Source organism: Chelonoidis abingdonii, chromosome 7 (assembly GCF_003597395.2).
Source record: "Chelonoidis abingdonii isolate Lonesome George chromosome 7, CheloAbing_2.0, whole genome shotgun sequence".
Classification (NCBI taxonomy): Eukaryota; Metazoa; Chordata; order Testudines; family Testudinidae; genus Chelonoidis; species Chelonoidis abingdonii.
In genome coordinates, this window is record NC_133775.1 from 53,845,419 (window position 1) to 53,869,331 (window position 23,913).

A 23,913-nucleotide genomic window follows, 5' to 3' on the forward strand; every position below is an offset into this window, starting at 1 on the left:
GGACATTCTGGCGACTTTGCATTAGAATAGTAGTTCTCAGCGCATAAAGCTCTGGTGGTTCAAGGAGGGCAGACTGATCATATGGTGCTATATTTCCTTCAGATTTCCATTTCCTAAATCACATTAAGAGAAGAGAAGGAAGTACGTTATGTGATAGCAAATGGGAGGAGGGTGTGGTCCATGTGATATTAAATGAGACAGGGAGATGCCTATGAGAGGTGGTTCACACTATGAAAAAGTTTAGGCACTAAAATTCCAGTTTCTTCCTTAGCAGAACCTCCAGAAGGGATTACTCTTGTAATTAAATAACTCACCATGTACGTTTAGCTTTACTGACTGAGTCACGTTCCCAGCAATATTTGTGGCCACGCAGATATACATTCCGGCGTCTGAAACTCGTGTCTCAGTGATCTTCATTGACCCTGAGGGAAGGAAAGTGTGTCTGGAAAAATAGGAAACATGTATAACTGTATAAATATTTATTGAGAGAAGGAGGAGCTTTACTTAGACATTACTAATAAATACCATGAACCAGGGCCATCCCTAGCTATTCTGGGGCCCCAGACCTCCATGGGGGGAGTGTGGGGCTGGCTTGGGGGTAGGGGGGAACCATCACCCATCACTCACCGGCAGCACAGTTCCTGCTGCCGGTGAGTGCAGACCCCACTGTGGGGATGAGGCTGGGGTGGTGCAGGGGTGGGAAGAAGTGGGGTGAGAGCAGAGCAGGGATGGGGGCTTTGGGGAAGGGGTGGAGTGGAGGCAAGGCTGGGGTGAAGCAGGAGCAGGAAGAGGCGGCGCGGGGGCAGAGCAGGGGCGGGGGCCATGGGGAAGAGGTGGGGCAGGGGCTGAGGCAGGGGCTGGAGCAGCACGCAGCTGCACAGGGTACCAGGAAGTTTGGTGCCCAAAATTTCCTGGTGCCTACGCAGCTCCGTACTTTGGTATGGGTAGGGACGGCTCTGCCATGAACTAAAATATCCTGTTTAGCATGACATTTAGTGTCGTTGAGCAGGTTTTTATGTAACTATAATTGTGATTTATCATTCCTAAATTTTTCCTAACTCATTACTGAATCAATAAATTCAGAATACAAAGCAAATCATCTGAAACATGGCAGGATCCACAGGACAAACTGTAGGTGTTCCAGGTGTTCCAGGAGACTGAAGGAACTGGGCTTATTTAGCCTGCAGAAGAGAAGACTAAGGGGGGATTTGATAGCAACCTTCAACTACTTGAAGGGATGCTCCAAGGAGGAGGGAGCTAGGCTGTTCTCAGTGGTGACGGAGGACAGAACAAGGAGCAATGGTTTGAAGTTGCAGCTGCGGAAGTCGAGGCTGGATATTAGAAAAAACTTTCTGACTAGGAGAGTGGTGAAGTATTGGAATGGGTTACCTAGGGAGGTGATAGAATCTCCATCTTTAGAGCTATTTAAAGTCCGGCTAGACCGCACCCTGGCTGGGATTATTTAGGGAAAATGGTCCTGCCTTTAGCAGGGGGTTGGACTAGATGACCTCGTGAGGTCCCTTCCAACCTTTTGATTCTATGATTCTACTCATGGGACTTCTTAAATCCTGTCCTTTTTCTACTGGAAACAAACTTTTTGAGGAATGTGTGATTCATGGGACTGGTAATAAGATATGGAACCCTTTCACCTAAGTCACAGGCTCAAGGTCAACTCAAATCAGCAGCAACAGAAACTTGCTATTAACCTATTGCTCACATTTAGCCCATTTGGTGAAGTCCACTTCATCTAGGGAATAAGGATGGCCTTGTGATTAAAGCATTAATCAGAGACTCAGGAAGGCTGGGTTCCATTTTGCACATCTGGTTCAGTGACATGAACAAGTAACTTAACTTCTCTGTGCCTCAAAGTAGAATGAGGATAGTAATACTTCCTTACTTCAAAGGGGTGACATGAACAAAAATGAATGTGTGTGAGGTGCTACAGCAACTATACAAAAATTTACAAATAAATTCGCTCCCCATACGCAAGAGCACTCATTACAAAAACCACCAGCACAACTGGAATTGCTAACTGTTGCAGTCTCAGGAGAAAGGGCAAAATCTGAGGGCCAGACTTTGTCACTAAGACCACGTCTACAGTGTGCAGCATAGGTGCAACTACATGCCACAGTGAAAAGCACACCCTGTTGACACTGCAGTGTGTAGCTACATGTATCAGTGAAAGGCTCTGACAGAGGGGAGACAGAGGTGAAAGGCTTCAGCTGCTCCCCACTGCCAGAGCCTTTCACTGCAGCAACAGGAGATGCTGTGGCAGAGGGGAGGCTGCAGGGAAAGGCTGACCCACCGCCCTGCCTCAGCCTTTCTCCACTGCCAGAACCTTTCCCTGTGGCAGGGAAGAGATCCAGCAGGGGGGAGCTAACAGCCCTTCCTTGCTGTGGAGAAGGGAACCAGCAGCAGGGAGCTTCTCTGCTGTTCAAACATTTGCCTGTGGAGGAGGTGGTCTCCAGCAGAGGGGAGCTGCCAGACCCTTTCCCTGCTGCTGGAGCCTTTTCCTGTGAAGGGAAAGACTCTAGTAGCAGATCACTACACTGCTAAAAACAGCAGCATAGACAGGAGGCATGCTTTGGGCCAGAAAAGAACATGTAGGATATGTATCCCAGGTACATACTCACACCTTTCAGCCATGTCTTTACTGGGTTACTCCATGCCTCCCCATCTATGTTATTATTTATATCCGTACTAGGGGGGCTGTGTGTGGATGGATACTACATGCCACTGAAAGAATCCTACAGTGTATATGCACCCTAAGGCACTGGCCCATATGAGGGGCTGAGACTTCATCCCACTGCGTGGCAATCTCTGGGAGGTTCTAAAAGGGCACAGCATGCTCTCCACTATGTCTGGCCAGCTCTGCTTGCTGGTGTGGTGGGGACAGGTCCATGCCCTTTTTCAGGTGGGTTGGGGCCCTGATGGTGTTAGCTGGCCCTCTACTCAGGGGAACTGAAACTGTGCCTACCCCTTAGCTGGGGATACACTGGGAGAAAATGCCTCCTTCGGCCCTCCCCAATCTTGTACAACACCAGAAGAGTGGGGGCACAATCTGGCCCAGAATTAACTTGGGGAATAAACCATCTCACCCCTAAAGATGGTCTCTGCACATAAAGACTGAAGTACCTTAACAGGGCATCCTGAGGAAAGCTTGTACCACTGCTGCCCATGCTGTAACTGATGGGCAGACAAAGAACTTCAGTCTCCAGAGAAGTCAGTTCAACACTTTTCATAAGCCCTAAACTAATAATGTTTTCACATTTTTAAAAGCAGCTGGAGAGTTTCTGAATCCAAGATACAATGGCACTAAATAGACGCCTGCAACCAGTTTTAAACATTAAAGGTCATTCATATTCTATTACGAATTCATATTTCATATAATACAGACAATTCTCCCCATAACTCAACGAGTAAACATATAACCATAAAAGAAAATGGAACTTTAAGATTTAAGATCAAGCACAGATAATCAGTTCTGGGTGCCACCATAAAATAAATATTGAATGATAATAATGAGGTGTCTGTGTAAAGAAGGCTATTTGGACTTGGCCTCCTAAAGAGTGAAACATTGTGCTGACTTCTAATGCTTGTTTTTTCTTATAAATGCATATTGGAGCATGGTATGTACCATGACTGAAATATGGCTTTAGTAATGTTCAGAGCTTTAAAAGACAGCCACAAGGATTAAAAGCTCTCTTTCAAATTGGTTTATTTACATCTATGAAGTGTTTTGTGATGCATGTTGTAAGAAATATGCTAGACAAAACAACACAGTATTGTACAGAATATGGAGACCAACAAAGACCATGGTGGGATTTTAACAGGCCTGTAGAATTTAAGAGACAGATTTTGTTCTCACTTCTCCCCCTCCTCATCCCAGCGCCCTCACCCTGTCCCCTCCCAGTGTCAATGCAGAGTTAGTCCAGTGACCACAATAAACTAATTCTGGTTTTACACTGGAGGAACCAAGAGCAGAATCTGAGAGCCTGGGAAAAAACTGTAAAATGCCAACAGCACAAAAGCCTAAAAAAATCAGTTCAAAAAGGTGAATAATGTGCTGAGTTTGGGAATGAGAATTTCAAAACCAGCTGACACAGAAGTATAGATTTTCCAATGCCTTACACACTCATCAGAATAGAACAGGCAGTTAAAAAAATAAAAACTTCCAAAAACCTGAGACCTTAGAAGAAAATTGCATTTTGTTTTGTTTCTATGACATTTTGTTACCTTGGAGAGAATGGAGAGATAAGCTGCATTTCTTTGGCCCAGGTAATCATGGGTGGCGGCAAACTCTTCACCTCACATGGAAGCGTGACATCTTCCCCTGCAGTCATTGAAATCTCTATAGGTTTGTCATATGTACCTTCTTGCTGGTCTCCAGGCCTGGACACTCTGGGTTTCACTAAAATAAAAAACATTTTAATAAAATGAAATAAATATGTCTATTTTCACGTGTACGATAAAATAATGGGGTGTAAATTAAACTTTTCAGATTAGACTATCCTACATCATATTCAGCATACAAAATCCAAACTTATTTATCCAACTATCCTGGAGCATAGTCCAAACCTTCAGGTAAAACGGGTTTCAGATGATAGTGGGAGATGGTCAGAAAGCATCAAAAGGAGCACTCTAGAGGCTTCACTCTTCTCTCCAACAAGGTATAATTCCATTAACTTTTGTAGAGTTTCTGCCAGTTTACCCCAGTATATATAAAATCAGAATTAGGCCAGAGGTCCCCAGTCAAAGAGCTCAAAGAAGTGAATGCCAGACAACTGTACAAACTAGACTGCTTTAAAGGAACCGTACTTCTTGGAGCATAATCCCTTTAATCTCACTACCATGCAACCCTGGGGACCACAATTAGATATTGGTTAATGGGAAGGTTGGTAAACCTGAGTTTCACTTCAGATTTTCCAACTGAGTGCATTTTGAAGTTGAAAATAGCTTGCTGGAGGCTAAATACGTTTGATTTTAACTTATACTTACCATAAACAGTTAGTTGGACTTTCCGTGTTGCATAACCAGCCGCATTTGTTGCTGTGCACATATACTCCCCGGTCTCCTCTCCTCCTGGTGAAACTACATACAAACTTCCATCAGACCCAGCAGAAAATTTCATATTCCTGGGAGAAATCAGCTCTCCTTTCTGTGCAAAATAAAAATAATAATAAAAACCCTATGAATTTTCTCAGACAAAATAGCAACGTACAAGTGCTTGATCAAATAGAAATCAATGCTTCCAGAGACAAAATGAAGCCTAACAGAAACATTTAAATTATTAGAAGTATCAAACTTGTTAGGGCTAAAAGTAGCTCAGAACAGTTCATCTAGTCCAGGGGTGGACAAACTTTTTGGCCCGAGGGCCATATCTGGGTTGGAAAATTGTATGCAGGGCCATGAATGCAGGGCTGGGGCATGGGGTTGGAGTGTGGGAGGGGGTACGGTGTGCAGGAAGGGGCTCAAGATAAGGGGTTGGGGTGCAGGAGGGGTGCGGAGTGCAGAAGGGGGCTCAGGGCAGGGAGTTAGGGTGTGGGGTGCAGGAAGAGTGCGGGGATGCAGGCTCTGGCCCAGTGCCGCTTACCTCAAGAGGCTCTGGGGTGGCAGCAGTGCGCAGCAGGGCTAAGGCACGCCCTCTGTCTGCCCTGACCCCGCGCCGCTCCCAGAAGTGGACAGCATGTCTGGCAGTGGCTCCTGGGAGTTGGGGTGGGGCAGGCAGCTCTGCCACATGCTGCCCTCGCCTGTGGGTACCATCCCCAAAGCTTCCATTGACCTCTGTTCCCCATTCCTGGCCAATGGGAGCTGCAGGGGGCAATGCATGCACGTGACGGCAGCGCACGTAGGCTTCTGCCCACCCATCCCTCCCCAAGGGCTGCAGGGACATGGTGCCGACCACTTCTGGGAGCAGCGCGGGGCCAGGGCAGACAAGGAGCCTGCCTTAGCCTCGCTGTGCCATGGGGCTAGCAATTCCACAACCAAGATTGAAAGCCCTGATGGGCCGGATTCGGCCCACAGACTGTAGATTGCCCACCCCTGATCTAGTCCAATCCACTGCTGCTTCCCCCCCATTCTGAAAACTGTCATTGATAGGTATACCTCAAATTGCATCTCAAACGGTTGAATAATTAAACTCATCCCCCGAAATATGTTCCAGGTGTAAGGCTCCCTTAAGAGCCGGACTTCTGACACAAGGCTAAGAAAGCACTCAGGAAGCTACTTGTAATGCACAATAACTTTATGTAACCTACAGTGGTACATATTCTTATATGCCTTACACATATTTATATTAACTATCTACATATACTCATTTATGCAGATATATGTCTCCTTTATACAGATTTTCAGCCAAATTTTTAGTTTCACATGTCATTAAAGTTGACTGGATAATACCAGCATAATTGAGAAGAGAATTTGGCTCACTGTATATAACTAAGGATCTGAGTACTTCATTTGGGACAACAGACTTCAATTCAACACTGCTGCTTTAAACTTTATGTTGAGGAATATGTAATACCCACATCTTTAATATAATTCACTAGGCCAAATTCTGCCCTTAATAACAGCAATATAACCTCCAGGCAATCCTACAGAAGTCAACAGAATAGTAACTGAGGGTAGAAAGCAGGCCCAATGATTATTACAGAGATGAAAACAAAATAACTTGGATACCATAAGAACTCTGACCCAAATGTCACCCATATTAGGAATGACCAGAAGTTCTGAAACATCTGAATAATGTTCTACACTGTTTCTGGGGTCACTCTCTGCTTCTCTTTCCAGCAAGCAATATGAGTGCAAGTGCAGGGAATCATAACAGAAAACCTTGCGAGCTTTGCATCCTAATTCTGGACACTCAAGAGTTTTGGAGACTTCTACCATGTCTTAAATTGTCATTCTAATCTGAAATAAGATTAAAAAGGTACCTTCTTACTCAAAGGGTCTGCTCTCTATGTGCATCAAGAATCATATTTAATAACTTTAATGACAAAAATAAGCTTTTATTGCTTTTTACTCCTATTAGCCTTGTAAAGCCAACATAGCTGAGAGAGACTGAACTGGACTCTATTCCTTCTTGAGTACAACGAACAGAATTGTTTACTGAGTTCCAATCAGTTACATAATGTGCCCTGAAGAAGCCATTATTACATACTCACTTTTCAGAAGAGAAATTCACTTTAAATAAGCCTCAAAAATGAATCTGAACTCTCAGTCTATGGCAGTTTTCCCATCCCTAATTTTTCAAACCACAACAATTATATTAACCTTTTCCAAGACTTAACAAGAAAAAAAAAGGATCCAGAGATAACCAATAAAGTCGTACTAGCTTTTCAAAGTGTGGAAGCTGAATGTATCACAGCCAGAGAGTACTGCATGGAAAAACAGAAGCAGATATGAATAAAGGATAGAGATTTTTGGCCGCCTTCATTGTACATAGCTCCTGTTATAGCTAAATCATGTGTTCAGTTCGTCTTTTAACTTAAACAGCTCAAAGTTTAGAAGTTACCTTGGACCACACGATGGATGGCTTAGGAATTCCACTTGCTTTGCACGGTAATGTTACTGGGATTCCTTCAATTGTACTGAATATCTGCTGTCCATGCTGAATGATAGGTAGAACTAAAAATATATACATACACACAGATACATATTTTAAACCATGGTATAATTATCACACTGTATTCTGTACCCAATCAACTGCTATTCAGCAAAGAAGACTCAATCTACATAAAGTGGGCCTTGAAAATTCCTATTAGAATAGGGAGTTGGGAAATTTCACTCTGCCCTCAATGACTCAACACAGACTTGGCACTACCGCCCCTAAGATGTGCTCTATAGTACAAAAATTACCTGTTGCTGACAATGAGTGTCATTAGCAAGTTAAATACTAGTTTGGGTGTATATAATTTCACAACATGTGTAAAACATGACAGACTATGTTCAGCACCATTTCAGAAAGCCATGGTTAGGACATCCTCCAAAAAGGTTTTAAGCAAGATTTTCTGAAATGGTGCAGGGTATGATTTGTTCTCGTCTGCACTTGCTGTGAAAATGGATGCAGCTTATCTGCTGATGAACCTACTGCCATCAATGGCGAACTTCTCTAGGACAGACTACTCCAGGCCCAAGGCCAAGAGGTAGGTCACTCTCCATGCTCATTCAATCTTTAGTTGTTAAAAATGCTAGTAAAGGTTTCTGTAAGGAATGTACTGACTTTCGCAGCAACTTGACTGAGAACTGCAAATCAGTTCCCACAGACTCCAAACAGATAAGAGATAATAAAGACTTCAGTTCACTATCAAACTCGCCTTATTCCTATTTAGTGACAGAAACAAAAGGCTTCATATTCCTACACTATCCTAGACTTATATCCTAGACTCTTTAACAACACACACCAACTTTTTCACCCCACCTCATGTTCCCAAGATCTGAAAAATCTTCCCCAAAAGCTGCTCACAAGAGAGAGTTTATCAAACTCAAAACAGTTGCAAAGCATTGGCAAATAACAACATGTACAGTGCTCAATTTTGGACTGAAAAGGATGTTCCAGCATTCTCAGTGAAATTTAAAGTATGTCTCCCTTGATTAATTTAACATGTAAGAATTTCAGACCATACACTACTGGGTCACTACAGAGCAAACATTCATTTCACCACGAGTGAGAAACTTCCATTTTTCATGGTATTAAAAATGCATCTTTGCCAAATGATTTATTTTTAAGCACTGTATTCTCATGAGTTGTGCTCTCTTTTAATAGTTATGTAACCTCTTAGACAGCACTTGGCATAGTACTCCAATAAACTCCCACTTGTGTGTCTGTTTTGTTAACAAAGTAAGGGAGTCTGCAAAACCCATCACTTGTAGACAATTAAATAGGAAGATTTTTATGGATGTCAAAAGTCTTCTTTGTCCTCTTTTTTAAAAAGGGCAGGCTTGATCATTTAACTGCATTGCATTACTCCACATTGTAATTCCATTGTGCCCAGTAAATTTGAAGTATTATTGTAATTTTAAATTAAAAAAAGTTTTCTCCACAAGCTACTACTTCCAAAAAGTGCAACCTTATTTTGAAAACAAATGGAAGCCCTGATACCACCATTTCCCTTACCAAATACACTGACGGTGGTAGTTTTGTTGTTTGTCCCAGCTACATTACTTGCCATGCAAGTATATTCCCCTCCATCCTGTAGCCGAACTTTTTCAAGGTGCAGACTCCCATCACTGCGAACACTAACGTAGGGATTTGGAACCAACTAGAGAAAGAGGAAAGTACGTTTTAACTATGGAAAACACACAATTGTATTATAGCCCTAAGTATCTCAGATACTAGTGGCTTTGGTGTAATAACTTGGGCCTTTTTCTCAAAGTCGTGTTAATACAAAAGAACATTCCTTCACTTGTCACATGAAATATATTTTGAATAGGATTTCAGTAACATCAGATAAGGCACCTTTTAGTGCTGGAGTCAGAAAAAGAGTATTTACTCTGTGACATAGTACACATACATAACATGCTTTCCAGTTAATGCTAATGGATGCTTGTGACCAGGCTCACTAGCATGGAAGGGGTCAAGGAGCTGGTTTGGGCTGGAGTGGCCTTTCACATTTGCAAATTGTGCCAGGACTGGAGAGGTAAAAAGAGGGAACTCGACCTGGATGGGCACAACCATGAGAAGGGAACAGACTGTTAAGCATCAGCAGCCCTGGAGAGAGGACATACAGCCTACAGAGTCACTGCCCTTGCAGAACGAGGGTGCAAGACCTCTTGAGTTGAAGTGGAGAAGAACTGAGGCTGGCACTGGAGCCCACTGAACACTGAGGTAGACATTGATTCTCCCAGGACCCCTCTGAAGAAAGAGAGGCCCATATCCTGGAGGGAGCTGTTCATATCCCATATCCTGGAGGGAGTTTTTTCTTTGCCTTTCTTTTGCTTAACCCCTTTTGCTAACTAGAGGCTGTTAGGTGGACACAGAGAGTAGATGAGACAATTGAGAGGCTCTGGCTGGAAGGTGAGTACCAGCCTGCTAAAAAGATGCCCCATAGCACCCACTGGGGTAAGACGGAGTAATTGGACTCATGTACTCCCCATCAAGCCTGAAGGGGACGTGCTACCATGACAGATTCATGACAACTGGAGGAGAATATGGGTATGTTGGACGGCTCTGGTATAAGGAGAAAGGACTTTGTTTAAAAATAATACGGATCTGAATAGATTATCAAAGTTGGCTATGGAAAACCGGAAGTGATAGCAACAGCAGCAGCTGGCCTTCCAAGAGCAACCACAGATGTTCAATAGCAGCAACAATTAGAGACCTAGCAGTACAACCACAGAAGCAGCAGTAATGCCTAGTGCAACAAATACTGTCCTTTTTCCTGTCTTCATGGGATTCACCAACAGGGAACCCACCCTGCTGGCCACACCAATGGCAGTGAAGCTTACAAAAATGGTGACAACCTGGAGACATTCCTTACCACCTTTGTTCTGGTAGCAGTATCACTGCCATGGGCTCTGGCATCTTGTTGGCCCTTTGTCTGACCAGATCCACCCTGGCTGCCAACTGGGGGCTCGACCTTACAACCGTCCAGGACTACCCCAGAGTCAAGGCAACCATCCTTCATTACTTTGATACCTCAGAGGAGATGAACCATCATTGCTTTCGGGAAGAGAAGCATTCTTTGGCATTCAGCCCCACATGGTGGCCTAGAGATTGCAGGTGCATTGCTGGTGCTGGCTAAAACTGGAAACCTGGATGGGGGAGCAGGTTGCTGAACTCATTCTGGTGGGGAAATTCATCCAAAACTCCCCATCGAGGGACGAGGATGGGTCCTGAAGCACCAACTGGAGACCTTGGCTGAAGTGGTCAGCTTAATGGAAAACTACATGGCTGCTGACAGCCTACCAGGGATGCCAAGAGGAAACCAAATGGGACAGGAGTCTGAGACAACTAGAGATGAAGGCTAGCCAACGTGAAAGTGCCCCCCAAGGGGCTCTTCTTGCTCCGCCCCCAGGAATTACAAGAGCCTCAGGGAGGGGAACAAGGTCCAAGACAGGACGCTGTGGAAGAAGTGACGGCTGAGGGAAAAACTCGTGTGGGCAAAATGCAGGCCCAGCCATGTCCTCTGGGGAGAATACCCAAAAGGGCAGAAGGAACTATCCCAGCTGGAAAGCTTGACCTGGAATCAGGGAATGAACCCAGAGGCCTGTTTCTCACATGATTGACTGATGAGTCTCCACCTGGATTTCCCCTTTATGGATCGTAATTTCTGTTCCTATCAGCTGGAATCTCAGGCTAGCAAACCTTAACGTTGACAGATATATTTCTTACATGGAACTCTCATGTGATCACTTCCTTCAGTGATGAAATATCAATTATTTGCTGCAATCTTTTATTTACAACCTTTCTTCTCCCAAACAAAAAAAATAATTGCTTAAGAACAGTAGCTATATTACACTGTGCTAAGTTTATATCATGCCTTAAAATATTAAATGTATATTTTTCTCCCTCAAGGAAAATGAAACTGCAAGACTATACATAAAAATTAAAAAAGAGTCTCTTACCACCATATCATTTTTAATCCATTTCCGCCCTGGAATTGGGTTTCCAGCCAGCAGTACACAAGGCAAAGTAAGCTGCTGTCCTTCAATTACATTGGCTACTGCTGGGCTCATTCCAATTAGAGGCGCAACTTGAATTAAAAAAAAAAAAAAGATATTTACGCATTTCTATGTTCTTCCAGAAAATGACATGCTCCTTACTATCATTATGATTTACAATAGCGCCCAAGGACCAAGCAAGAATGGGGCCCCATTGCACTAGTTACGGTGAAAACACAGAAGACTTTATAATTTAAATATACAGGACAGACAAAGGGTAGAGGAAAGGCAGAGTGAACAAAGTGATAGCTGGCAAATGTCATGTTAGTGACAAGATATATTTTGGGGGTCAGTCAAGAGACAACTAGCTAAATTTAAAGACAAGGGAAGGGATGGGGGACAATGAAGGTATGAGGACAATGGGGACATAGGACAAGAGAGAAGAGAAGGAGGAGGAAAGCATGAGAGGCAGGTGTGACGTGAAGCTCAAGTGAAGAGACAATGAGTGCAGGGGTTGGAGCAAACAGCCAGTCAACATAGGTCAGAGATTGTCCATTCAAAACTATAAAAACAGTATTCCCTTTGGGCTTGACCCTGCATTTCCTGTACACTCAAATTCTATTGATGTAAAGTCAAAATATTTTTTTCATTTTTTGGTGGTAGCAGAATTTCTAGGAATAGAAATAGGTAGGTTCACAAGAGCCATGACCAAGAGGTGACTTCCCTTCTGAGCACAAGCTATTAGGTCTCATGGGAAAGGTCAACAGCCTGGCAGAAAGTTCTGGATGCCAATAAACATCTAACATGAATTTTGCTTACTCAACAGGCTCTGGGGTGGCAGCCAAATCTCAAGCCAAATCTTGCTTACCAGTTCATAAACAGCTTCACTTGTTTGTTTGCTTTTTAAAATGATCTTGAAATAGCGGAGATTAAACAGAACATTTATAAAATGCTGCTTGCTATGAATGTGAAGATTCCTGACATGTGGTCCAAGATAAAAAACACTTTACTGAATGCATAAATGGATCCCCATTCACTTCCTCCTACAAACGCACACATTTCACAGCATTGTATCTAATTATTTTCATTTCCCACTCTCTACAATAAAACCAGTTACTTGAAGATAACTCTTGTACAAACTATATATTCACTGTCTTCTTAAAACATAGAGATCTCTTATACTCCAATTTTATCAAGAACTGCCTTGAGCACTCTCCCTGCTACCTTCAGTTTTTAAGATAAGTTATGGCAGGAAACCTCTCCCACTCCCCATCACAAAATGTTTTCATGATGAAGATTTGTCTGCATTTAACAAACTTTTCTAACAGGAGGAGGATAAAACAAAATTAAGGATAAATACCTTTTTGAAGATCCATTTAATTAAGTATAGTTGGAACTAATTCAAGTCTTGCAGCAAGTCAAAAGATTAAAAAAAATGTTCTAATGTGCAAAACTCAATGACTTTGGTTTACACTGTTCCATGTTCCATTCCTATTTCAGTTAGTATAACTACGTATATATACACACACATCTGATTTGCAAGTACATATCCTATTTTCTTGTACAAATTCTGTCAAATGAGTATGTGCATAAAAATACGCATTAAGATTTGTAGACCAGGTTACAAGTTTTGGGTGGGATTTTCAAAAGCTCTGCTCACATTAAAGTTAATGGCAGTTTTACCATTGCCTTCAATGGGAAAAGTGGTGGGCCAGTTCAATCACTTTTGATAATCCTACCTAGGGTCCCTTAAGATGTTGAACTCAGTATAGAAGCTTCAGGCTATCAGGGCATAAACAAGGGCCTAATCCTGCTCTTATTTAAGCTAAGGGGAGTTTTGGGAGAAGGAACCCAACAAGGAACAGGCCCAAAACGTCTTGTATGAAAATAAATTAGACTCTTGGACAGGAATAGTTCTCACTAAGGTCCAGATTCTGCACTGGCTTACTCCCTGTGCAGCCCTAATGAACTCAAGGGTCTGCACTGGATGTAAATCAGCACAGAATTAGGCTTACTATTTCTAATTTTAAAGAAAATTGTATTCATAATATACAGTTAGTTCTTCTAATTAAAAAAACGATTATTCTATTTTGGACACAGAAGAAATTAACTTTTGTATTAATTACTTCTTATATAAAAATAAAATTATTGGCAATAGATGAAAATCAGACATGGGTTCAAGGCACCAAATTCAAGTCTGGATTTCCCACACCCCAAAGTTCAGAAGTATTCACGTTCAGGATTTTTGTTCAGACCACTATAAAAAGAGGGAGCATTTGCTAAGTTCAGATTCAATTCCAGGATCAGATTTCAAATACCATCAGAATTTGGGGGTGTTTAAATTGAAAGTATTTGGTTTGGGCTCATATCCAAAGAAAGAGTGATCAGATATATTACAGCTATAGAACTTCTATCAGTCAATCCTTTTGCTAGGTTAGATTGAGATGTTAACCCGCCTTACCCAGTCCTGTTACTGTTATTGTGGCTGGCTGTGACTGGATCTTTCCAAATTGGTTTTCAGCTTCACAGATGTAAGTTCCCTCATCGCTGACCCACAAATCTAAAAACAAATTAAATTAAAAAAGGACAAGATTGCATTATCTTAAACTGTTTTGCACTAAAAAGTTGCAATGCAAAAATATTTCACTTTTAATATAATTTTACTTGGCCATTCCTTGTCACTGGCTGCATTATATTATATACACATAATGCATTATTTTTCTTCAAGTTCTCTTATATGGACATTGCTTCTCTCCATTGTGGCCAGTGACAAGGAATGGTCAAGTACAATTATATTAAAAGTGAAATATATTTGCATTGCAACCTTTTATATATACTGCTTTTCATCCCAAAGGATTTTAATGCAATTTACCAACACTACCTACTGGAATCACTTCACCCATCTAAGAATATAGCTGTCTGGGAGGGAACAAGGCAGCTGTTTAACAACGCAGAGCAATACCACACAATTGTTTAGAACAAAAGGTGAAGAATACAATAGCCAACTGAAGCTGCAAGAAGAAATTAGACAGGCAGAATGTACAATAGCTACCCAAACTAGGACTTGGCACAAACAATGGAGTTAACATTCTCTTCTCTTGCAAAGATTCCATGGAATCTTTAGTGTCAACAATTGGCCAGGACCCAAATTTTAATCTTACCCCAAACACTGTACTTCTACGGCACTGACATTATTCTCACTCAGATCCAAAGAGATTCAAATGGTAACTGAAGTGCATTCAGCCCTACCGCCAGAATGCCAGTGGAATTTTGATGTCAAATGGATATAGTCTGTACTAAAAACTGACATTGTTAAAGGCAAAATAAATACTAAAGTATTACAGTAACTTTGATAAATACATTTTTTACAGTATATATTTTATGATCTTGTCTTCATAGATTTTTGTCTACCTACTGTTAATAGAGAGGGCACCCGTTCTGAGCTGACTGATGGAACTAACTGCAAAGGGTCTGGAGAAAAGAGGCGCGCCATCCAACCGTCTCCATTTAACCTTTGGTTTTGGGTAACCCTGAACATAGCAAGGCAGTGTCACGTTTGATCCAATATCCACAGATTCATCACTAGGTTCCTGTGTGAAAACTGGGAGAGCTGGGAGAGATGGAGTACACAGAACATAAAACAGAGAAGTAACATGGCATTAATATTCCCTTTGCAGTTTAGGTTAAACTACAATTTCAATTATATGTCCCATCATACAGCATGTAATATCCAAACAGCAGGTTTTAAATTTAGCAAAACCTTGCAACTGCAGTCTTGCATCATCGTTTATTTATTTTGGGGGTACTCAACAATATTCTAGGCACCTCACTGAAATAAGAATATACCCAATTCTGTGCAAATGATCTAACAGACTAAGACCTTGGCCGCGTAAGTTACACTGCATGAGATGATCTCTACACTAGCAAAGAGCCTCTCTGACAAAAGCAGGACTCCATATGGACACAAAGATCTGCCTCCACAGAGTAATTTACAGAACTAGGGCCAATATTCAACATGATGCAACAAGTCAGTGTCACTGTCAGACCAAAAAGAGTTGGGGAAAGAGGATAGGAAGGACAAGAGTGACAATAATGTTGTGTGGTTATTCAGGTCAGTGTGGCATGTGCACATCTTCATGCTTGCACTGCTTTAAAAAAAAAGGGAGGGGGGGAATGTATCTTCCCTCCCTTCACTTTTCATGAGCTTTGCAAAAAGAAGTGAGGAGGAGGAAAAATTGTAGGAAGGATTTGAATGAGGCAAGGGAGCTGGCTTGATGAACTACACTGGAAAGTATTCCAAGTATACAGAGCTGCATGGGAGAAGGCACAGTGACATTTTTGAAAGGAGATGTAAGAGGAATGGAGTTTGGTGTTATTGACAGAGTGAAAGGTTAACTGATCTGCGCAACCCTTCACTAATAAGCATAGGTTAAGTTAATGTGAAGCCTAGGTATCTAATTGTGAGTCTTTCCAATGTCAGGAAATGGAAACATTTAAATCACAGGCAGTTAATGCACTTAAATACAGGATACTTACAACCAACATCTAAAGTTATCTTGCCAGATGCTCTTCCTGCATCATTGCTGGCCACACAAGTATAATCACCAGCATCCAGATCCTGTGTTTCCTGGATCTTCAAAAGACCCCGATTAGAATCAATAATAAGAAACATCGACGCCCTCAACTCTAGGTCACCTAGGTCCACATAAAAAAGATAACATGAAATAACAGAGAGTATTTCCAAAACTGGTTTCCAATGAAAGAAATATCCTTTTCATTCCCAGTCTGAGATTATATCATTGTTCTATTGTATTTAATTATGCACTCCCAGATAAATACATTGGCTTCCATTCAAAAGAGAATGAGGACATCCACCATTACATTAGACTGGATAAAATCACTTTTTTAAGAAGAGCTATAAAGCCTCTTTCTTCAGTGAATAAGCCAACCTCTAACTGATGGGAGTAAGGAAGAGACTTTCCTTATGGGCAGGTTATCCCAGAATAGTTCACTATGAGTTTTTTGCACCTTCTGCTGAAGCATCTGGTACCAACCACTACCATAGACCAGAGGACGGATCTGCCTGATCTTTTAGGGCAATTCTTATGTACCAGAGCTATTGGGATTCCAGAAAACACAGGTTGAAGTCTTTTCTAGTATTCAGCCTACTTCAATAGTTTACACCTTTGTGCATGGAACAATAAACCCTTTTTTCTGGGAGTTCAGATTCAGTTTCTGAGGGTGAGGGAGAATCTCATGTAGCTCTATGATGACTCTCTGAGTATCCTTCCACTCCAAAAGTTGGGGTCTCTAAAATCCTGATGGCAGGAGAAGTAAAGAGCTCCTTGGGCTTTTTGAGGGGGTTAGAGGAGCCATTCAATTACCAAACACAGAAAAATACATTTGAGATTTTAGTCACATATATCTAAACATTCTACAAAGTAGGAAGGCCATTATTTAGAAGACACAAGATTCAACTCACCACTCTGTTACACTTGTTTTACATTAGTGTAATTTCACAAAGTCCATGGAGTTAAAACAGTAAAACAAAGTGTAATATATCAGACCTCAGAGGTCGAGTGCTGTATCCCCAAAATTAGAACCTCATGGTTTAGTCACCACTTCGACAGTAAACCAGCTTTTAGCACTATTAAGTCACAAACCAAAGTAATTGAGTAAGATATCATTGTTCAGTAAATAAACCAAACCAAGCAAAATAGATCCAGATGGATGGAAGAAATGCACCTTTAAACCATTTAACTTGAGGAGGTGGGATCCCAGTGGTTTTACATTCCATTACAGTCGTGTCTCCAAGGGCAACCAGAATTTCACTGTGAACTACAGTCAACTTTGGGCCCTCTGGAAAAAAAGAAAAATATTAGATTTTTTTTTTCAAGTAAACAAAGAATGTTTACTTTAAATATTTGTTACTTAAGTTAGGATGGTCTCCAGTTTCCTCTTGTTTCATGGACATTAGACAGAATATTTTAAATAAAACTGATCAAGCTTGAGAATCTTAGGTGAGCTGCAAAATATTGAGGGAAACGGGGAGAATAAAGAAACTGGAGTGGCGGGATAACTGAAAGGTGAGTGGAATAAGAAGTGAGAAATAAGAAGTGAGAGGATTTGAATATTCAGAAGATCTGGGAAGATTCAGAGACACTCTCTCGGTGTCTACTTCCCAATATTAAATAAGTGCAATACTGTAGTGTTCAGAGACCCACTGGGCTCGGTGCACTACAGACACATAGTATTACTCCTGAGTGCATTCTGTGCCAATAAATAAATAAATAAAAATCCTACACTAAAAAATTAAAAATACTGCAAATTTTATTTGTCAAATAAATGTGGAGGCTCCAACATGGCACTGGGGAGCACAGGCCACTGGCTACACAGAGGTGGGAGATCACTTTGCAGCTCCCCTTGGGACATGGACTCAGCAGTGAGGCTGCATCCAACCCTGACACAGCGCAAGGACCAGGCCTGCCTCAGAAACACCCCAGGGCCCTGCCCCTCTGTGCTAGATGCAGGCAGGCTCAGCCAGCCAGGGTCCAAGTGTAGAGGGGCTTAGTGTGGGGTGATCCAGGTGTGGGTTGAAAGGGTTCTGTGTAAGGCAATCTGGGTGGGGGTGGCTCAGTGGGGGATCCAGGTGTAGAGGGATCTGGCTGCACAGGGGCTTGTTGGGTGGTTCTGGGTCCAACGGTAATGGGATGCTGCAGGGGGATCCGGATGAAAGTGGTTGGGGCTCAGAGGGGAAGGGGGGGAATCTGGGTGTGGGAGGGGATAAAGCTGGCGGGGGGGGGTCTGGATGTGGGGGGGCCACATGATGAGGGAGTGGGACTCAGTGGGATGGGGATCCAGGTGTGGGTGGGTCATCGGGGTGGTCCAGGTACAGGGTGAGTGGGGCTCATTGGGAGGGTTCTGGGTCACGGGGGAGGCTCTGCAGGAGGGTCTGAATGCAAGGGTTGGGCAGATGGGGAGAAGCTCCTCGTACAATGATCCCTCCCCCTGCAGCTGAGGAGCGATGGGTGCAGGAAACCTAGGGGAAGGTAGTTTGCAGCTGAGGGAGAAATCTAGGGTGGGTCTAACCCAGCCCCAGATGCCATGCAGGGGAAAAGGAAGTCCCCTCCTTCCCAGCCCAGCCAAGACTAGCAGCTGAGCCTGATACAGGGTAGGAGACATAAGCTAGGCCTTCCCCTCTGCCGCATAGTGATTTACCTCTCTGCCAGCTGCCCTGGGCACCAGAAACATACTGCTAGGGAGGATCACATGGCCAGTCGTGTAGCTTCCCTTTGCTTCCCCATTCGAAAAAGATGGTTACTTACCTCTTATAACTGTTGTTCTTCGAGATGTGTTGTTCATGTCCATCACAATTAGGTGTGCACACATTGCATGCACGGACATCAGAAACTTTTTCCCTTAGCAGCTCCCATCAGGACAGTAGGGGAGCCCCCTAGTGTGGTGCCCTTACGGCTGTGTATATAGTACCCTGCCGCCCTGATCATCCTTCTGTTCCTTCTTGCCGTTGACTCAGACAGAGGGATAGGGAAGTGGGTATTGTAATGGACGTGAACAACACATCTCGAAGAATAACAGTTGCAAGAGGTAAGTAACTGTCTTTTCTTCTTTGAGTGATTATTCATGTCTGTTCCAATTAGGTGACTTCCAAGCTTACCATCAGAAGTGGGTAGGAGTCACGGAATGATTGATTGGAGGACAGCCCTGCCAACCACTGCATCATCTCTGGCCTGTTGGTTGACAGCATAGTGCGCTGTAAACATGTGGACTGAAGACCAGGTAGCTGCCTTACAGATCTCCTGGATGGGGAATGCACCAGAAAGGCTGGTCGAATGGGTCATAATTGGTGGGGCTGGGACCTTGGCCAGCTCACAGCACATGCAAATGCAGTCTGTGATCCAGGATGATATGCGTTGTGCAGAAACTGGAAGGCCATGCATTCTATGGGCTATGGCCACGAATAATTGGGTTGATTTGCGAAAAGGTCTCGTGCTCTCTATGTAGAATGCTAAGGCTCTTCGAACATCCAGCATGCGTAAGCTGCTTTGGAAAGAACACCGGCAGGCAAATGTCCTGGCCCATGTGGAATTGGGAGACCACCTTGGGGAGGAATTTAGGGTGCAATCTAAACTGTAACTTGTCCTTATTAAACACGGTGTAAAGGGGTTCAGAGGTGAGAGCTCTCAGCTCAGACACCCTCCTTGCCAATGTAACGGCCACCAGGAGCGCTACCTTCAATGAAAGGCAGAGAAGGGAACAAGTGGGTAGGGGCTCAAAGTTTGGAGAGGCTCATGAGTTTGTAGAGGACAAGGTTCAGGTTCCAGGTTGGGACTGGTGGATGAGAATATGGGAACACCCTCTCCAGTCCTTTAAGGAAGCACCCCACCATGGGATTTGAGAACACCGAGCGCCCAGATTCCCCTGGATGGAATGCTGAGATAGCCGCCAGGCGCCAAGTGCGCTCTGATGGACAAAAGACAGGTCTTGTTGCTTGAGGTGTAGGAGGTAGTCCAAAATAATCAGGATAGGAACCTGGAGTGGTTGGAGATGCGTGGCTTCACACGAGCAGGAAAACCTTTTCCACTTTGCCAACTAGGTTGCCCTGGTGGAGGTTTCCTACTACCGAGGAGAATGTCTCACTGACTGAGAGCACTCGCTCTCCATGGGATTTAGCCACAGAGTTTCCAAGCCATGAGGTGCAGAGACTGTAGATTCAGGTGGAGAAGGCGCCCGTGGTCCTGTGTGATCAGATCCGGGTAGAGGGGCAGGGCTATCAGGGCGTCTACGGACAGCTCTAGGAGGGTCGTGTGCCAATGCTGCCGCGGCCAAGCCAGGGCAATAACAATTACTGTCGCCCTGTCCCTGCAAATTTTGAGTAGAACCCAGTGGAACAGTGGCACTGGAAGGAAGGCATACATTAGCCCACAGTATTAGAAATGTGTCAGAAATTGAACCTGGACAGTGGTTTTGAAATGAACAGAACTGAGGGCACCGTGTGTTGCTCTTGGTGGCGAAGAGGTCTACTTTGGGATAGCCCCACCACTGGAAAATCGACTATATGATCTCTGATCTGATTGACCACTCATGAACGTAGTAGGACCTGCTGAGGCGATCGGCCAGTTCGTTCCGTATCCTGGGGAGGTAGGATGCTTCCAGCTGAATGGACCAGGCTATACTGAAGTCCCAGAGGAGAAGAGCCTTGTGGCAGAGGGGTGAGGAGCGGGCTCTGCCCTGTTTGTTTATGTAGAACATGGCAGTAATGTTGTCTGTCAGGATGGTCATGCTGTGACCTTGCAAAGTGGCATGAAAGGTTTGGCAGGTCAAACGAACCGCTCTGAGCTCCTTCAGGTTGATGTGGAGAGGTATGTCATCCCTCGACCACAGACCTTGTGTCCTCAGATCCCCTAAGTGTATGCCCAAGCCTAGATCTGATGCCCCTGCTGCTAGCATCAGAAAAGGCTAGGATTTGGCAAAGGGGACCCCTGCACAGACTACTGGTTGGTCCAGCCACTACGCAGGGATTCTTGGACCTGTCCTGGAATCATTACCACAAGGTCCAGGGGGTCTCGGGATGGACGGTAACACAGTGCGAGCCACGCTTGTATGGGCCTGAGTCTCAGTCAGGCATGCTTGACCACATATATCCAGGCTGCCATATGTCCGATTAGCTGCAGGCAACACCTGACTATCATGATGGGGTATTGAAGTGAGGACTTGGGTATGTTGAGGAGAAGCCCCAGCATGTGAAAGGCGTCCCTGACAATTGTCACTTGGGACTGGACCTCATTCTTAGATCGACCTGTCAGTAACTAGTCATCGAGGTACAGGGTACATTCAAACTTACCTTTTTCACAGGAAGCCCCCCACCACCACCACCACCACCACCACCATGCACTTCATGAACATGTAGGGGGCTGTGGATAGACTGAATGGGAGTACCATGAACTGGCAGTGTTTTCGGTTTATTACAAACCGGAGGAAGCATCCGTGTGCCGGATGGATGGCAATGTGGAAATAAGCGTCCTTCATGTCAAGGTCAGCGTACCAATCTCACAGATCCAGTGATGGGATGATAGTGCTTAGGGAGACCATCTGGAATCAGAGTTTGACCATAAATTTGTTGAGTCCACGAAGGTCTAAAATGGGTCGAAGACCCACTTTTGCCTTGGGGATTAGGAAGTAACAGGAGTAAAACCTCTTTTCCCCTTAACTTCTGTGGAACCTCCTCCACCACCCCTATCTTGAGGAATGAACAGACCCCCCTGCATAAGGAGATGCTCGTGAGAGGGGTCCCTGACCAGGGACGGGGAAGGTAAGTGGGAGGGAGGGAAGGAGGAGAACTGGGCTGAAGCTTGCTGACCCTGATGTTCCTTTTTGTTAACTGCTGAAATGACCAGAGAGCAGGGAGTTGGGTGGTAGAATAGGAACTCATAGCCCTTGGATGGGGTGAAGTATTTTCTTTCCACCCTCCTGGCCATTGGCGTGATGGAGGCTGAGGTTTGCCATATAGTATTATAATTGCTTTGTATGGTCTTTATCAGAGGGAGAGCAACTCTGGAGGGACCTTCAGGAGCCAGGATGTCCACCATCGGATCCTCCTGCTGGACCGTTTCCTCCGCCTGGAGGCCCATATTGAGGGCAATCCTGCGGAGAAGCTCTTGGTGAGCCCTATGTTGATCGGTGGTGGTCCTGAGACTGATGTACCCGCCATCACTTCGTCTGGGGAAGAAGAGGACATGAGCTGCCTTTGGTTGCCCTCCTGCTGACCCTCCTACAAGTCCCCATAGGCCTGGGCCACACTGGGGCCTGATGGGGCTGCCATCTCCTGAGGCATCGTCTGACTTGGTAACACCACAGGCACTGCTCTTGGGGATCGGAGGGTGGCCTAGACAGCATGGCCCCTCTCGCCAGTGAGACATGCCTATATAGCAACCTGGAATGATGTCTCACAGAGCGTCTAGACCTAGAGGCTTTGGAGATGGTGCAATGTTGTTGATGGTAGGCCCTTTGGGTCCAGAAGGGCCACTGTCCTGGAGGTGGCCATTGTGGCTGCCAAGTTGAGTGTGTCTCTCTGCTGGCCATAGTCCGGTGCCCGCTGTAGCTGGAGAGATTGGAGTCAGCTTCGGAGCCAGAGGATACTGACAGAGAGGACCAATGAGGTGCCAATCCTTGAGCAGTTGTAGGGTGCCGTGAGGTATAGGCCGGGGACCAGTGCCTGGATGATCAGGACCATGAACAGTACAGGGAGTCTTGGGACTGGAACTGGTGCCTCTCACGTGGTGCCGGGGAGGTTGCTGGCACCACACTCCGGGGCCAGGTGACCGATGGCATCATGGAATGGTGTCTAGATGCTGATGTGGGTGTCGCGAGTACCTCCGCCTCCGGTGCTGAAAGCTCATGTTGGGTTGTGGGTGCAGGGGAGTGGCATTGCACTGAGCTCAAACGAGAAAGGTGCCGTGAGCGGCGCCAAGTCGGTGACCTTGAGCGGCACATCATTGATGGTTTCCCTCTGGCTGGCACCCTTCTGGGTGGTGCCAGAGGCTTCTCCTTGCATGAAAGGGGATTTAGCGCCAACAGCTTAATGAGTCCTTCCCTGGCTCGAATGTGTCAGGTGTGGAGGGGTGTTCCAGGATCTCCTCCAGACACTCATTGGCACTGAATTTGCTGGGTACTGGACTCAACAGGGCCTGTGGCACTGGAGTCAATAGTGCCAGTTCTTGGCTCGGGCCCACAACCTGTCTTTGCACGCCAGAAGCCTCTCTAAGTATCTTGGTAGCTCTTTGGGGAGAGCACCCTCTTCCCCCTTCTTATGACACTTAATCAGTTCCAGAAAGGTCGATCAGTGCCAAGGTTGGACGGCCTGCCTCAGTGCCGATGATTTACGGTGCCTGGGCGATGCCAGATCACACACAGATGCCGGGGTACTTTGCCCCGGGGAACCCGGGCCCGGTGGTCTGGGGACAGTAGCTGTAGCGCAGCCTCCATGAGCAACTGCTTATGACAAAAGTCTCTTTCTTTCTCAGTGCGCGATTTGAAGACCTTGCAAATTTTTCAGTGCTCAGCCTGATGCGCCTCTCCCAGACACCGGAGACAGGAGTTATGAAGGTTGCTATTAGGCATAGACTTGCAGCACATGGAGCAAGCTTTGAAACCCTGGGCTTGCGGAATGCCCTGCAGCACAAGGCTGGTGCTGGAACTAGCTTCTAGACACCTGAATACAACTATATGTAACTATCTGATAACTATCTAAGAACAACTCTAACTAGAAGACTGAAAAGCTAAGGATCACTCACA

The 23,913-nt window shown here is 44.6% G+C and overlaps 1 protein-coding gene across 1 annotated transcript in view; it reads right to left on the reverse strand.

Moving 5' to 3' along the window:
• HMCN1 (hemicentin 1) overlaps positions 1–23,913 on the reverse strand; it is a 342,169-nt gene that overhangs the window by 153,243 nt on the left and 165,013 nt on the right. The window contains exons 14-23 of the mRNA XM_032783448.2: positions 17,347–17,460; positions 16,138–16,296; positions 15,017–15,211; positions 14,063–14,161; positions 11,566–11,693; positions 9,116–9,260; positions 7,514–7,626; positions 4,999–5,158; positions 4,237–4,411; positions 315–442 (exon numbers count right to left, since the gene is read on the reverse strand). Of these exons, the coding sequence (XP_032639339.1) occupies positions 315–442; positions 4,237–4,411; positions 4,999–5,158; positions 7,514–7,626; positions 9,116–9,260; positions 11,566–11,693; positions 14,063–14,161; positions 15,017–15,211; positions 16,138–16,296; positions 17,347–17,460 (1,416 nt within the window). The remainder of the gene's footprint in view (positions 1–314; positions 443–4,236; positions 4,412–4,998; positions 5,159–7,513; positions 7,627–9,115; positions 9,261–11,565; positions 11,694–14,062; positions 14,162–15,016; positions 15,212–16,137; positions 16,297–17,346; positions 17,461–23,913) is intronic.